Source organism: Podarcis melisellensis (genome assembly GCF_964234715.1).
Source record: "Podarcis melisellensis genome assembly, chromosome: 2".
NCBI classification, from domain to species: Eukaryota; Metazoa; Chordata; class Lepidosauria; order Squamata; family Lacertidae; genus Podarcis; species Podarcis melisellensis.
Genome location: NC_138529.1, coordinates 13,438,335 through 13,454,784, shown reverse-complemented (window position 1 = coordinate 13,454,784; position 16,450 = coordinate 13,438,335). Strand labels below are relative to the sequence as shown.

The 16,450-nt window shown below is 43.6% G+C and overlaps 1 protein-coding gene across 3 annotated transcripts; it reads right to left on the bottom strand.

Annotated features, from left to right (window-relative positions):
- Nucleotides 1-3,430: 3,430 nt before the first annotated feature.
- NABP2 (nucleic acid binding protein 2) lies at nt 3,431-15,628 on the bottom strand. Of its 3 annotated transcripts, none has more exons than XM_081898909.1 (8): nt 15,525-15,628; nt 14,950-15,052; nt 13,405-13,509; nt 11,936-12,074; nt 11,027-11,098; nt 9,520-9,601; nt 7,404-7,470; nt 3,431-5,151 (listed from the first exon to the last, which is right to left on the bottom strand). In XM_081898909.1, exons 3-8 carry the CDS (start codon nt 13,481-13,483, stop codon nt 4,955-4,957), a joined length of 636 nt encoding a protein of 211 aa, XP_081755035.1. In that variant the 5' UTR covers nt 13,484-13,509; nt 14,950-15,052; nt 15,525-15,628; the 3' UTR covers nt 3,431-4,954. The 3 variants fall into 3 exon arrangements, with proteins under 3 accessions (XP_081755035.1, XP_081755036.1, XP_081755037.1); XM_081898910.1 differs by having other exon boundaries at nt 15,451-15,587; XM_081898911.1 differs by having other exon boundaries at nt 15,476-15,573.
- Nucleotides 15,629-16,450: the final 822 nt, after the last annotated feature.

The window sequence follows — 16,450 nt, the reverse complement described above, 5'->3', positions numbered from 1 at the left end:
CCGCTGTACATCGGGGAGGGGTGTGTGAAGAGAGTCTCTTCTTTTCAATTCCTAGGAGTTAATCTCAGTGAAGACCTTACTTGGAAAATAAATACAACCCAGGTGGTTAAGAAAGCCCAAGAGAGACTCCATCTCAGAGTCTTGCGGAAGAACAATGTCAATCAACATCTGATGATCTCCTTCTACTGGCCAACAATAGAAAGTGTCCTTTCATACTGCATCACGGTGTGGTATGCTGGTTTGACATCATTTGATAGGAAGTGTCTACAGAGGGTGGTGAATACAGCACAAGATATTATGGGCTGCCCCGTGAATCCACTGGATGAAATAGCGGAAGAACGATGCCTCAGGAGAGTAAGGAAAATTTTCAGGGATGATTCTCACCCTGGCTGGCACTTTCTTCATCTCCTGCCATCAGGCAGAAGATATAGAAGCAGGATTAGTCGCACCAACAGGGTAAAGAACAGCTTCTATCCGTGGGCTGTTAGGCTGCTGAATGAAAAGATAACAACAGGGCAACTGACTTTCGGGTTTGGTGGGTGTGCATCAGTAAACAAGGGGAGTTAAGACTAAGAGAGCTGAGTGGGGGGGTGCTCGTGTAATCTCACTGTATACAAGTTGTACAAGTGACAATAAAGTATTTCAATATTCAATTTCAATATTTCAGTAGTTACTTATCTCCTTGGCTCAGGGGTCACATAACTCCATACCCTCCAACATTTCTCCGATGCAAATAGAGACATCCTACCATACCCTCCAATATTTCTCAGATGAAAATAGGGGTGTCCTAGAGATAAGCAGGACATCTCAGGATCAAATCAGAAAACGGGACAACCTTTGTAAATCAGGGGGACTGTCCCTGGAAAACGGACACTTGGATGGTCTACTCATTCATTGGTAACATGGAGATAAACAATAAGAGTTTACAGTATATGCATTTTTAAGAGCAATTTTAAAGGAACTAATAAACATACAGATCACTCCCCCCCCCAAAGCCAAACTGATTAACTCCTGTCTTTACTCTTGTCCAGTCACAGCTATGCAAAGGCCTGGATTTCTCATTTGTTTCCTAAGGTCGTCTGTTCTGTTTTTTACTCCCGAGGATGGGAATGAGGCAATAAAAGGATCTTCACCTCGAAGGACAAGAATATACTTTTAAAATCAAATATAAATTATGTTAGGGTGGCAAACTAATTTTTGTGAATATATTGAACAAGCCAAAATGACAGCGTCAATCAGAATGCAATCAAAACAAAAATTAAGAAAGAAATGGAAACGTGTTGAAGAATATATTGTACAAAATTATTCTATCAGAAATTTCTGGATAAGTATAGATTGAACCCATTAAGTTAAGAAGTTATGTTTTTAATAGATGAATGATCATTCTAATAAACAAAAATGAACACAATTATTACTGGGGCGGGTTTTAAGTAACAAGTTGGATATCACGCATGTGGGTGAAAGAAGGCACATGGGTATTTGGGTGAAAGAGGAGGTGGTTATAGGGTTAGATGTGGGGAATTTGTAGAAATAATGTATGTTACATACAATGTTGAATGTGTTTCACAATTAACATGTAACTTGAATTAATTTAAAATAGAATATTTGTTGAATATGATAAATAAGGCAATGGTATGTACAATTTTACAATATGCAGAGGATAATATGCGCAAAGAAACTGGAGAGAGGAGCTGAGGGAGGGAAATGTAAATGGATATATTGATTGATAATTTGGTTGTTACAAATTTTCTATAAAAATATATATTAAAATAAAATAAAAGGGGGGGGGGAATTATTATTTTTTTAAAGAAGAAAGAATAGGGAAGTGCCAGCATCAGATTTAGGGTGGTGCGGGCAGTTCCCCTGCACAAGGCAAGCAAAGAGGGCATATAGTAATAATAAAAATAGTTGTTGTTTTACTAAAACCTATATTTATAAATGTACCTACTCAAAGTTAGGCCATGGTCAGATAGACAACTGAGTTGCTGCAACCATGGCATAGTGCATTTGAGAGCATGCGCAGAACGGGAGGGTGCCAAATAAATATTTGTGGTGGCAAATTTTGTCCCTGCTCCTGGCACCAAAATCTGCCCCTGGAAAGTGCCATAGCTCAATGGTAGAACATCTTCTGCTTTGTATCAGAAGGTCCCAGGCTCAGTCCCTGGCATCTGCAGCTAAGACTGGGAATGTCTCCCTATCTGAAACCCTGGATTGCTCCTGGCTAGTTTGAGTACTTAGGTAACACAAAGATTGATACATCAATGGTCTGACTTAGTGTAAAAGGTTCTTCCTATGTTCCTGGATGGTCTCTCAGGTCCACATCTATCACTGCAATGACAAAGTCCAGGATTTCCATGTTGCGAGTGTGACCATGCTTCCAGTATAACCAGAGATCAGATATCAAAGAAATCCCGTATTTTTCACCCTATAAGACGCACCAGACCACAAGACGCATCTAGTTTTTGGAGGAGGAAAACAAGAAAAAATATTTTCTGAATCTCAGAAGCCAGAACAGCAAGAGGGATCGCTGCACAGTGAAAGCAGCAATCCCTCTTGCTGTTCTGGCTTCTATGATAGCTGCGCAGCCTGCATTCGCTCCATAAGACGCACACACATTTCCCCTTACTTTTTAGGAGGGAAAAAGTAGTCTTATAGAGCAAAAAATACGGTAGGTTTCATTGTGTTCAATGGTACTTATTCCTAGGAAACTGATTAGGACTGCAGCCTTATTCACAAACTGGGTAGTAGGCAGGGAGTTTAGAAAAGGGTAATTCATGAGAAGAGAAGACTCCCTGGAGAAGACCATGATGTTGGGAAAGATGGAGGGCACAAGGAGAAGGGGGCGACAGAGGACGAGATGGTTGGATAGTGTTTTCGAGGCTACCAGCATGAGTTTGACCAAACTGCGGGAGGCAGTAGAGGACAGAGGTGCCTGGCGTTCTCTGGTCCATGGGGTCACGAAGAGTCGGACACGACTAAACGACTAAACAACAACAACAACAATTCATATTACCTTACTTTGTGTAATCACAATCTCAACAAAGCCAGCAAAGGTCAGTTGGCTAGATTTACTGAGGTATTGTTATCTACACAATTATGTCATTTTGTCCTACATTTGTAAGCAAACAAGAAAAAAGTTACTTCCAGTTTTGCACTCACATCCATTGTTCCATGCAATGACCCATTTTCTCCGATCAGAGACATTCACATTGTAAAGAGGATTAAAATATTTATTCCCCAAACATTCATGAATAGTACATTCAAACTGTCACATCAGATTTTAGACAACAGTGATGTAGCTTTAAAAAAAACAACCAGTTGAGAAATTCAAGCAATTACTCTAGAGTGGAGAACAGAAGGAAAGAGAGAAAAGGAGACAAGGACCCAAACGGCTAGATAAAATAGCACTTCAAAAAAGAGAGAGAAAATGTTTCTTCTGAACATTTTATTGGCTTTCGAGAAATTGTTTTAAGTTTGGCAAAACGATTTTGTAGTGTTTAAATGCCATCTTATCTTCCTTTCAAAACTTTTAGTGTTCCATTTACAAAGCAGACTATTCTGCAGATACCTTTTAGCTAACTGAAACCAGGGCAATCAATAGCTTTCTGGGGCCCTTGAACCTAATAGGCCCCTTAAATGTTAGGAGAGAGGAACAAGGACATAGAGAACAGCAATGATTAACCCCAGAAGAGGTTAAAGGGAGTAGTCTGAGTAGCTTTCTTACTTCACACAGGGTCTGGACCAGTTTAGAGGAAAACACACCTTACATCTCTGACGCTGGCTGGGCCTTCTACCAAATGAGAACCAAGCTGGCAGCACTGGCTTGTGAGCCTGACAAGCCCCAGAAAATATGCCCAACACTGCCAGCCTTTGATGCCAACCATGCTGAGATACGCTGGAATAAAAACACAAATCTATTTAAAGTTTTCTGCACAATAATAGAAATTAAAATATAACCGAATCCTCATTTTTCATAATTTAGATTTGGGCATGTGTGTTGTTGTTTTTTGAGGTTTTTGTTGTTGTTGTTTAAAAGCTTCTCAATTTAGCCACACATCTAAATCTAACATCATCATTATATCTACAGAAACCTAGCTACAGGATGCTGTGAGCTATAATATCAATCAAAAATATGTTTGGGGGACAGTCCTATCTCACTGGCCGGTTCTGGATAGTCACTCAGTTTGGCTCGGGAAAAGTGGCATAAATTCTGTTTGTTTGTCTGGGTACACCTCCTCCTTACAAAACATCCCATGAAACTCAAGAGCCTTATGGAAAGTGAAACACAACCTGTCATTTAGCCCCCAATAATAATTAACAAAGCCACTTGGTCTAGAGTTGTTTCATAGATTTCGTCCACAATAAATAGTTTTAAACTGGGGAACCTGTGGACTTTCAGATGCTGATGGACAACTCCCATCATCCCAACCATTGGCCATACTGGCTGGGACTGATGGGAATTGGAGTCCAACAGCCCCTTGAAGGGTCACATCTTTCAAACCCCTCTTTTAAGGGTTCTAGACTTTGTTTTTTAGAAGGGAGTTAAAATCAAGGACGCATGCGCCTGTGGCACAGGAACATGTCCTCTGGGAAGTTAGAAGGGAGCAATGAAACGCAATCAGGTTAAAAGGCGGTCAGGCAGACATGTCAATTTCCTGCAAAGAGTGAGATTATCCAGGAATCCTGAAAAGAACAAGTTTGACCTGGGATTATCAGCATAAACACACTCAAGACCCTCACCCGGTACTTGGCACCGCATGTTAAAAAGGAGATTTCAGTGGCTAAAATACAAATTGGTTTCGTACAATTCAGAGTCTCTGCATCCATAGCCTGGCCACCCGTCTTCTTTTCGGTGTTCGCCGCTCTGCCTCAAAGCTGATCAGCAGGAGGCAAAGGTTAACACAGCAGGCAATGGAGGGAAGGGACAGAAAAGCAACCCCAAATCCTGTGCTTGTTATCTCTTGCTGCTTCGCCGTGTCTCTTTGCCATTGCTGACTGGGTTAGAGGACGACCCTGAGGAGCTTCCGCTCTGGTGGTTGGGCTGGCTCCGGGTGATGCGGCCGCTGGTGGGGTGAGAGGGGGCACTAGGTGTGTGGGTGGAGCTGCCAGATCCAGTGGTGATCAACCCGTTGCCATTCTGGTTGTCAGTGACTAAAAGAAAGCGAGGGGAGGGGGGAAAGAAGAAGAAGAAGAGTTTGGATTTGATATCCTGCTTTATCACTACCCTAAGGAGTCTCAAGGCTGCTAACATACTCCTTTCCCTTCCTCCCCCACAACAAACACTCTGTGAGGTGAGTGGGGCCGAGAGACTTCAGAGAAGTGTGACTGGCCCAAGGTCACCCAGTAGCTGCATGTGGAAGAGCGGGGAATCGAACCCGGTTCTCCAGATTATGAGTCCACTGCTCTTAACCACTACACCACGCTGGCTCCCAGGAGAAGGAGAACAGAAAAACCTTACTGGAACCCACAGAGATAGAGCCAACAAATGCATTGGTATTCCTGCTGGGATATATTAAAAAGAGTCTTCTACTTGTTGTTTTAGGAACTAAAGTAGCTAGCAGAAGGGAAATGTGGCATTTTCAGTTGAATGCTAGATGCATTCAAGTGTGTGGAATACACAATGCTATACAGTGGTACCTCGGGTTACATACGCTTCAGGTTACATACGCTTCAGGTTACAGACTCCGCTAACCCAGAAATAGTGCTTCAGGTTAAGAACTTTGCTTCAGGATGAGAACAGAAATCCTGCTTCAGCAGCACGGTGGCAGCAGGAGGCCCCATTAGTTAAAGTGGTGCTTCAGGTTAAGAACAGTTTCAGGTTAAGAATGGACCTCCGGAACGAATTAAATACTTAACCCGAGGTACCACTGTATAGATCAGCTCTCACTGCTAGCTTTACAGGAGGGAGAGAAAGAGTGAAGTATTTATTTCATTTTAGAGAAGGGAAGCCTTTGTGCAACACTGTGATAGAATATACGGTCAGAACGTTTCTGCTGACAGATGCTGTTTTTAGAAGCTGTAGGACTGATCCAATAAATAAGTAAGTGATTCAATAAACAAATAACGTACCTAGTTTGGTTTTAATTTAAAATTACCACTTGCCAGTTTAAAAAGAAAAGAGCACTAGCTTCCAAGGAAAGATTTTCCTTAGGGATGCAATAGGAAAGAGTTAAATCCCCCCCAGCTTGCTGTAATTCCAGCAATTATTAGCAACTGCCCCCCACTCCATTGATACTATTTGAATTTAAAAAACCAAAAACTGTACATTAAACAAGAAGATTTATTTAATGGGCAGTATTCAACTGCCAAACCTGTTCAGTGCAAGGGTTTTGTCTATGCAGTGTGGCTCCCCACCCTGGCCACGTTATACCTCCCTTTTCATGGAGGCGCAGACTGCAGCTATAACAAAGGCGGCATTTTTTCATCTCCGCCAAGCTAAGCAGTTGGCTCCTTACCTCTCTCGCCCTGACCTAGCCCCTGTGATCCACGCGACGGTCACCTCCAGACTGGATTATTGTAACTCACTCTACGTGGGGCTGCCCTTGAGACTGACCCAGAAACTCCAGCGGGTGCAGAATGCCGCAGCGAGACTCCTTACGGGGTCTTCGCTTAGAGATCCCATTCATCCGGTGCTATACCAGCTGCACTGGCTCCCGGTGGAGTACAGGATCAGGTTTAAGGTGCTGGTTTTAACCTTCAAAGCCCTATACGGCCTAGGACCCTCATACCTACGGGACCGCCTCTCCTGGAATGCCCCACAGAGAAATTTACGGTCTTCAAATAAAAACATCTTGAAGGTCCCAGGCCACAGAGAAGTTAGGCTGGCCTCAACGAGAGCCAGGGCTTTTTCGGCTGTGGCTCCGATCTGGTGGAACACTCTGTCACAAGAGACCAGGGCCCTGCGGGACTTGGCATCTTTCCGCAGGGCCTGCAAGACAGAGCTGTTCCACCACGCCTTTGGCAAGGGCACAGCCTGACTCCCTGCCTCGGCAATCTTCGCGGAGCTCTGGCCCAAAGGCTGCCAGTGGCTTTAATTAATTAATTTTATAATGAATGATTTTAGAGTGCTGTTTATGCTGTACTTTTGTACTGTTTTATTGTTGTTAGCCGCCCTGAGCCTGGCTAAGGCTGGGGAGGGCGGGATATAAATAAAATTTATTATTATTATTGCAGAAGCATAAATATTTGCGCTGACAGAACATTCATGTAATATCACATTGGGTACAACCCATTGCATGTCCAATTTGACCCTTAGATAGGCCATGAGTCAGATGTTGGCCATTTCCAGGCTAAATAATACCACGAGGCACAAAATCCTGACACGCACGACTTGTGCTTCTCTCACCTGCAGGTATCCATTTCGCTCAATGGTACTAGGAAGTAAAAGATCATTCGCTGCCTACCTGCTGATGACGTGGAAGGGCCTGGTGTGGTTTGGGAGGCTGTGGGCGCTGCGTTGTCATTCTGTGTCTGTCGAAGAAAGCAAAAGTCTACTGAATTTTTTTGATATACAGTGGTACCTCAGGTTACATACTCTTCAGCTTACAGACCCTTCAGGTTACAGTCACACTAACCCAGAAATAGTACCTCGGGTTAAGAACTCTGCTTCAGGATGAGAACAGAAATTGTGCGGCGGCAGGAGGAAGGTTTACAGAAGTATGCTGAAATCAAACCTAACTACAGCTGTGTACACACCATATATTTAAAGCACATGACTTCCCCCAAGGAATCCTGGTAACTGTAGTTTACCTCTCACAGCACCCTTAAACTACAATATTCTTGAGGGTTGGGTACATGTGCTTTAAACATATGATGTGTACACAGCCTGGGATGAATATATATAGAAGGAAGAGAAAAATGTTTTATAAGTCAATTGTGCAGAAAACAAGAGGTTATTGGAGGAGGGATCAGGGCTAGAGCGGTTACCATCTCCCCAAAAGACTTGCAATGTGTCCACACTCATCTAGGCAAAGCACCCTAGAGAGAAGGAGAGCACATCTACATGCTAAGGAAGTCGATTCCATCCCAGTCATCATAACTCACTCTCAAGTCAGATCCAGTAAGGCGATCCAGAAGAACTGCCAAATCCATAACTGAGAAGACCTCCCTGTACCATTAAGAGTTAAACCAAATGGAAAAACCCTCCTCTTTGCAGCTTCACCCCCTCATTGTGATGGGTAAAAATTGTGCTTTCCACTCTTCTCTTAAGATACAGGAATCCTCCCAGGTTCTGCACCTGAGACTTTACGGGCTTGCTTCCTGAAAGATTAAGGTGTATAACCCTTAACACCCACCGTAGCTTCCATTTTCTCAGGGCAAGGAAATGCAACAGCTGCCTGTAGCAAAATACAATATAAAAATAAGCACTGGGGTATAGAGGAGAGCTGCACTGAGTGTGGGGTGGTTGCGAGAATTTGGAGTGATACATTTCCCTGCGGTAAAGGGAGGCATAAACACCCCTTTGGGACAAGAAGCTACAGTTAGAACTAGATATGGAACAACTGATTGGTTCAAAATTGGGAAAGGAGTACGACAAGGCTGTATATTGTCTCCCTGCTTATTTAACTTATATGCAGAATTCATCATGCAAAAGGCTGGGCTGGATTAATTCCCTAGCCGGAATTAAGATTGCCGGAAGAAATATCAACAACCTCAGATATGCAGATGACACAACCTTGATGGCAGAAAGTGAGGAGGAATTAAAGAACCTTTTAATGAGGGTGAAAGAAGAGAGTGCAAAATATGGTTTGAAGCTCAACATCAAAAAACAAAGATCATGGCCACTGGGCCCATCACCTCCTGGCAAATAGAAGGGGAAGAAATGGAGGCAGTGAGAGATTTTACTTTCTTGGGCTCCATGATCACTGCAGATGGTGACAGCAGCCACGAAATTAGAAGACGCCTGCTCCTTGGGAGAAAGGCGATGGCAAACCTAGACAGCATCTTAAAAAGCAGAGACATCACCTTGCCAACAAAGGTCCATATAGTTAAAGCTGTGGTTTTCCCAGTAGTGATGTATGGAAGTGAGAGCTGGACCATAAAGAAGAATTGATGCTTTTGAATTAAGGTGCTGGAGGAGACTCTTGAGAGTCCCATGGACTGCAAGAAGATCAAACCTATCCATTCTGAAGGAAATCAGCCCTGAGTGCTCACTGGAAGGACAGATCCTGAAGCTGAGGCCCCAATACTTTGGCCACCTCATGAGAAGAGAAGACTCCCTGGAAAAGACCCTGATGTTGGGAAAGATGGAGGGCACAAGGAGAAGGGGACGACAGAGGACGAGATGGTTGGATAGTGTCCTCGAAGCTACCAGCATGAGTTTGACCAAACTGCGGGAGGCAGTGGAAGACAGGAGTGCCTGGCATGCTCTGGTCCAGGGGGTCACGAAGAGTCGGACGCGACTAAATGACTAAACAAAAAACAACAACAACAACAAACACCCCTTCTGATTGGGTCAGGAAGCCCTTCCTTCAAAATTCATTTCATCCCGCAGCGTTAGTTAAGAATCCTGATACTCACATTTTTGTTTTGCGACTGCTGGGCGACATATTCTGGGTTTGGCTCACTGAAATTTGGCACTTCTGAGTAAACCATACAAAACCTGGAACAGGAGGGGCAGCAGATAAAACGCAGCTGTCAGTCCACTGACAAATGTCTGTCCAGAGTAGCTGGCGGAACCCAGCCAGATGGGCAGGGTATAAATAATAATAATATTATTATTATTATTCTCCTCTCCCTACATGTATGCAGCTCTACATGGGCAGTGAGGGATGGTAACCACATGCCAATTAGCAGTAATAATTTAGGCCTGGCCCTAGATTAATGCCAGACATTAACAAACCCAAATTTTGACAATATTCTTTGAAGTTTATACTTTTATAAGAGCGGGGAAGCCAGGGCTGCAGGAGGGAAGGTAAAATAAAATCTCAAGCTGTCAAAATCAAAACCTGACAACATGCATATTTTTTTTCCAGGCTATGGGTAATCTAATGTCCATACTATTGAAAAGAAGAAGAAAAAACAATTTCAGAAATGGGTAGCAACAGCACTCAAGAGAATTTCCGTTAAAGGCAGCAGCACGTGGGAACAACCTGAAGGCCCCAACTACAAGCCCCCATCAACCCCAACCAATATTACTCATATAATTACTCGCGCATAAAAACTCAGAAATGGCGGGTCTTTTCATAGAAACATCCTAGGGGGAAAAATGGGAATCATTTGTAAGGGAGGTAGGAAGGATGTGGCATTTGCCTTAGATTAGAGATTAGTGGATGTCCTTTGAAATGCACAGAGGGGTATTTATCCTACAGAGTTAATTAAAAAATAATGAGCATTTGTAGTACAGTTATGGAGGGCAGACGGGACGCGGGTGGCGCTGTGGGTTAAACCACAGAGCCTAGGACTTGCCAATCAGAAGGTTGGTGGTTCGAATCCCCGCGACGGGGTGAGCTCCCGTTGCTCGGTCCCTGCTCCTGCCAACCTAGCAGTTCGAAAGCACGTCAAAGTGCAAGTAGATAAATAGGTACCGCTCCGGCGGGAAGGCAAATGGCGTTTCTGTGCGTTGCTCTGGTTCACCAGAAGCAACTTAGTCATGCTGGCCACATGACCCAGAAGCTGTATGCCGGCTCCCTCGGCCAATAAAGCGAGATGAGCGCCGCAAGCCCAGAGTTGGTCACGACTAGACCTAATGGTCAGGGGTCCCTTTACCTTTATGGAGGGCAGGGGGGAGAGATTCTTATGCAAGCAATGCCCCTCAATGTTCAATACATTTGCCAACCGTAGCCTGAACCGTTTATTATTATTATTTATTATTGTATAAATATTATTGCAGTCAGCATGCAAAATAGTCACCAGTCTTTTCTCTCTTGGAAGCTGCCTCCTTGACTTATGGTGGTGATAGCCCCTGGAGCAAATACTATCCTTTGGTGGAAATCTGCCTGTGTGTCTGAACTTAAAAAAACCAACCATGTACCAAACCTCCAATTCCAAAAAAGCAACATTGGCATAAGTCAAATACAGGCCTTACTCTCCAACTTTCTGCAAGTCTCCTCCACGTCCAGTGTACAAGGTCAGGCATCCTTTGAAAACAGATGCATACCTAGGAGAGAGAGACCCATAGTTAGGAACAGCACAACATTCCTCTCAAAGTGTTGGTGCTGACATTTAAAGCCCTAAATGGCCTTGGCCCAGTATATCTGAAGGAGCGTCTCCACCCCCATCGTTCAGCCCAGAGGTCCAGCTCCAAGCACTTTCTAGCAGTTCCCTCACTGTGAAAAGTGAGGTTACAGGGAACCAGGCAGAGGGCCTTCTCAGTAGTGGCGCCCGCCCTGTGGAACGCTCTCCCATCAGATATCAAGGAAATAAATAACTATCTGACTTTTAGAAGACATCTGAAGGCAAGCCCTGTTTAGGGAAGTTTTTTACTGTTCTGTTGGGAGCCGCACAGAGTGGCTGGGGAAACCCAACCAGATGGGCAGGGTATAAATAAATAATTTATTATTATTATTATTATTATTATTATTATTATTATTATTATTATTATTATATTGTGGGATGTGTCTTGTGCAAGGAAGATAAGGGCTAAGAATGTGAACAGAAAGATTAAGCAGGTGAGCTGCCCCCACCTGGATTTTAAATTATTATTATATTATTATTATTATTATCCTCCTATGTGATTGTGTCTCCGGACAGCGCTGGCCCCTGGCCTCTTAAGTGAGATGGGCGCACAACCCCAGAGTCTGGCAAGACTGGCCCGTACGGGCAGGGGTACCTTTACCTTTACCTATGTGATTGTAAGCGTATACCTGAAAAAGCCTAAAATGGGCCCAACCACCTGTTACTTCTGGGGCTGAGGCTAAAGCTCCACTTGGAGAAAGGAACATCCAATTTCCCCCACTTTCTCCTATCGCACTCCTATTGGAAAGGTTGTCCATACCCTTTGGTGAGTCGGATGATGTCTCCTGGCTGGATGAGGTTGCCAACATCGTCCCACACAGAGATGTTTATGCTGCCAGTTTTGTCGGCTACTTTACATGTCCGCACTTCATGGCCATCCTTGGTCTTGGTAACCCGGCCTGGTGGCAATAATGATAATAAAAAAAATTATTTATACACCGCCCTCCCCAGCCAAGGCCGGGCTCAGGACGGCCAACAACCAATAATAAAAACAAGTTGAATGAATACAACTTAAAAACAAGATTAAAATACAATATTAAAATGCAGCCTCATCACAGGAGGAGAAAAGAAAATAGAAAGAGGGGGAAGGAATCAAATTGGCTCCAAGCCAAAGGCCAGGCGGAACAACTCTGTCTTACAGGCCCTGCGGAAAGAAATCAGATCCTGCAGGGCCCTGGTCTCATGAGGCAGAGCGTTCTGCCAGTGTTGAAAAGGCCCTGGCTGAAGCTAATCTACCATCCTTAGGGCCCAGGACCTCTAGGGTGTTGCTATTTATGGACCTTAAGGTCCTCCTTGGGGCATACCAGGAGAGGCGGTCCCGTAGGTATGAGTGTCCTAGGCCGTGAAGGGCTTTAGAGGTCAAAACCAGCACCTTAAATCTGACCCTGTACTCCACCGGGAGCCAGTGCAGCTGGAAAAGCACTGGGTGAATATGCTCCCATGGCAGAGACCCTGTGAGGAGCCTCGCTGCAGCATTCTGCACCCGCTGGAGTTTCTGCGACATTCTGGTAGGAATGGTTAGCAAAATTCACGGTGACCAAAATTCAAGGCAGCTAAAAGGGTGTTTCTGCTTTCAGGCCAGAAGTACAGGCTGAGAAGCAGCGAGTGTTCCGTGCCAATCCCACCCCATGGAAACATTTGCAGAGCACAGCTCTTTATCGCCAGAAGAAGAAGAAAATGAAACACTCCTGGAAAGGGGGAGAGGAAAGGGCATTAACAAGAAAGGAACCTAGGAGTATTATTGACAATGCAAGTGATATGAATTTGCAATGAACGCTATATAATTGAGGTGACAATATTCTGACTTGCAACAGGGTGCATCAGTACGAGATGACAGTCCAAGAAACCCACAACACTCAATATAGCACAACACTTTTCTGAATCCAGATAAAAACACTGTGCTAAAAGCACAAGTGTTTTTTTTAAAGGCAAGTGTAAAAGATCCTTAGATTCTTCCATAAGCTGCACTCAGCTTGACAGGAATCCAGTCTGCTTCTGAATTCAAAGAATCCTATTCAGAAATACTAATAGGGATCATGCAATGTCACCTTTCATTGGCTACTGATAGAAGGAAGTCCATGTGCAGCCCATAATTAATAGAGTAAAATAATGTGATGGTTCTATGTCTTTTAATATGATTCTGTGAAACAAGGAAGCAGACAGACCTCTCAGCTATATGGCAATAGGTTTTTAAAGCATGTTAGCTGTTGTCATCCACAGAGCACTCACCTGTTTCCAGAACAATGAATATAAGATTGAGGTTTTTCAAGCCTGGTTTAATATCCTTCACCAATGTTTCTGTCGTCATTTTAAATGGCTTTTGATTTCCAGTATCTGAGTAAACAATTATTATTATTAATATTATTATTATTATTTCTTAATATCCAGCAAACAGAACAAACGAAAAAGGTGCTGACTGCAGTAGATAATAATAAAACCTTGTTATTTTAACCTTGAACAGAGGCACTATTGCTTTGTGACTTCCTCTAAGGACACAGAAAGCCATGTTTCAATTGTGTCCAAATATCAGAAGTTCCACCATGTAGACACAAACGCAGCTGCTATTCCTAGCTTCCAGAATTAGACTGTCAAAATTTTCTCGATTTCAAGATGTTTTGTATTACTCTTTCCCCCTGTCATTCTGTGTGAAAAATTCCGCAAATCAACAATTTTGCACCGAATGCCAATAATGATTTTTTTAAAGAAATCTGGTATATGTCAGTTGATATGAAAGAACAGGTGGCCAACCTGTGGACTTTCAGATGTTGTTTCTGCCCCAGCCATCATGTCCAGTCATCAGAAAATGCTGGGAGCTGTAGACCAGCAACATTTGGGGGTGGGGGAAGGTACAGGTTATCCACATGATATAGAAAGTAAAGGTAAAGGTAAAGATAAAGAGTGACCGACTCTGGGGTTGCGGCGCTCATCTCGCTTTATTGGCCGAGGGAGCCGGCGTACGGCTTCCGGGTCATGTGGCCAGCATGACTAGGCTGCTTCTGGCGAACCAGAGCAGCGCACGGAAACGCCGTTTACCTTCCTGCCAGAGCGGTACCTATTTATCTACTTGCACTTTGACTGCTTTCGAACTGCTAGATTGGCAGGAGCAGGGACCGAGCAATGGGAGCTCACCCTGTCGTGAGGATTCGAACCTCCGACCTTCTGATCGGCAAGTCCTAGGCTCTGTGGTTTAACCCACAGCACCACCCACGTCCCTATAGAAAGTAGGCAAGACCAATTTATAAACAGAAAGGCAGTTATGAAAATATCCATCAAATGTGAGAAAAATATGCTATTTTGCTTAGTTCCAGCCACAGATTTTGGATTTTGCATTCATGGCATTTTGATTTTTGAAATAGATTAACATCCGATCAATTGCTCTAGTCGCATTTTTAAAAAATCTCGACAGACAGAAATGCCAATACTTTCTGGAGATGTTGTTTTGAGTTTGTAAAAGAACCCCACCCTGACGCCACAATATTTTTAACCCTTAACTTTATAAGAGCTTCAACTGATTACAATCTTTGAACACAAGCAGAAGATCACCCTCTTTTACACACTCCAAGATTTACAGCTAATAACATGATTTGAAGAGTGCCATTCAATGAACAAGTAGAAGGTCAACAATTCCCTTCCATTTCTGTGTCTGCTCATGCGCAAATTCCAGCAACACTTAAAGCACTATAGCTGCTGTTATTGCTATGGATGTGAATATTCTATGCAAATTATCAGCCCGCCCTGGTATCAGTTTAAAGGGTCCACACTGATCTTTATTACCTGTTTTGAGCACCGTACACGAAAGACGTCTTTGGCACGTGTAGTAGACTGGTTTCAAGAAAACGGGTATAGCATCCTTGCTCGCGTTACAGTTCACACACGCCTGGAAGGAAAAGACACCTTGCTTTTTTGCAGATCTTCAACCACCGATCTGATCAACACATGCAAAACTGATCTCCTGGCTATTTATTTTTGCTGTAGGTCTCCCTTCTGGGTTACGCAAAGACCGATCGGCTGATACTTAAATATCTGCACCGTGATTAATATTCAAACGGGAGGAAAATAAGTTAAAAACTCCACGACCCTCAAGGTCCCTTTCAACTCTACAATTCCAGGATTATATGATTCTAAGTTAGTAAATATACTGGTGAGCAGTTCCCCAACCGCCTCCCGCCTCCCCCACGAAACATGGATTCAACCAGCCCTGCAACATGCACCGATATTTTCCCCTGCCGTACGCAAAGTACAGGAGAGCTTATTAAACTCCCACATTCCCCTTACCAACCATTCCGAGTCTACTAATTACATTTCGAATAAAAGAGGATCACGACCACCACTTTTCCAGTGAAACAGACCTGGAGGAACGTTGGGTTGCAGACATTCCAGGAAGTATCCTGCTGCGTCCAGCGCAGCCAATCGCGTGGCGAGGCTTTCCTTCGACATGCAGGAATGTTCCAATCTTTCAACCAATTGGAGGCAAATAAAGTATTAAAGTGACAGTATCACCAACTGATGCGTTTAAAAAATCGATAGCAGGGGGTGCTGTGAAATTCTTCGAGGAGAATTTCCAGCTGTTTTGCACTTGATGCTCCGAAGGCTTGACTCTTCAAGTTAGTTGAACGAATCATGAATGAATGAATTAAATAGATATATATTTTCAACGCAGGAAGATGCTCATCTAAGCCATAGCTATCAACTTTCCCCCTTTCTTGCGAGGAATCCTATCCTATTCCCCTTAGAAAAAGGGAAACGTTGACAGCTATGATGTAAGCACTGGATTCTACATAAATATCATGACCACTCATAGTATTTAATGAAAAATAAAGCAGAAGTGATGCTAATATGATACACTTTTGGCCTTGATCTTTATTGGCATGTCTGAAATGATACACTTTTTGCACTGTGCTTGTTTTGTGTTGTCACACTTGTGAGCTGATTCACACAGCATTCATGATATGACAAAATGTGCATACATGACAATTCAGCAGATGGTGTACAGCCAGATCAGCACATGCCACAACATTTTCAAAAGATGGTTGGTTTCTATCACTGTGAAGTCCTCCTTCATTCTTGATAGAGGTATCTGGTTTAGAAACCATCACAGAACCTTCAAATGTCCCTATTTTCCAGGGACACTCTTGGATTTACAGATGCTGTCCTGGTTTCTTATTTGATCCCATAATGTCCTGCTTTTCCTTAGGTAAAGGAAAGGGACCCCTGACCAGCAGGTCCAGTCGTGGCGGACTCTGGGGTTGCGGCACTCATCTCGCTTTATTGGCCG

Coding starts and splice junctions, on each gene's coding strand:
- NABP2 (XM_081898909.1), bottom strand. CDS start 13,483: ATGACGACAGAAACATTGGTGAAGGATATTAAACCAGGCTTGAAAAAC. Junction 11,099..11,935: donor ATCATCCGACTCACCAAAGG/GTATGGACAACC, acceptor TCTCTCTCCTAG/GTATGCATCTGTTTTCAAAG. Junction 5,152..7,403: donor CCCTTCCACGTCATCAGCAG/GTAGGCAGCGAA, acceptor GCTTTCTTTTAG/TCACTGACAACCAGAATGGC.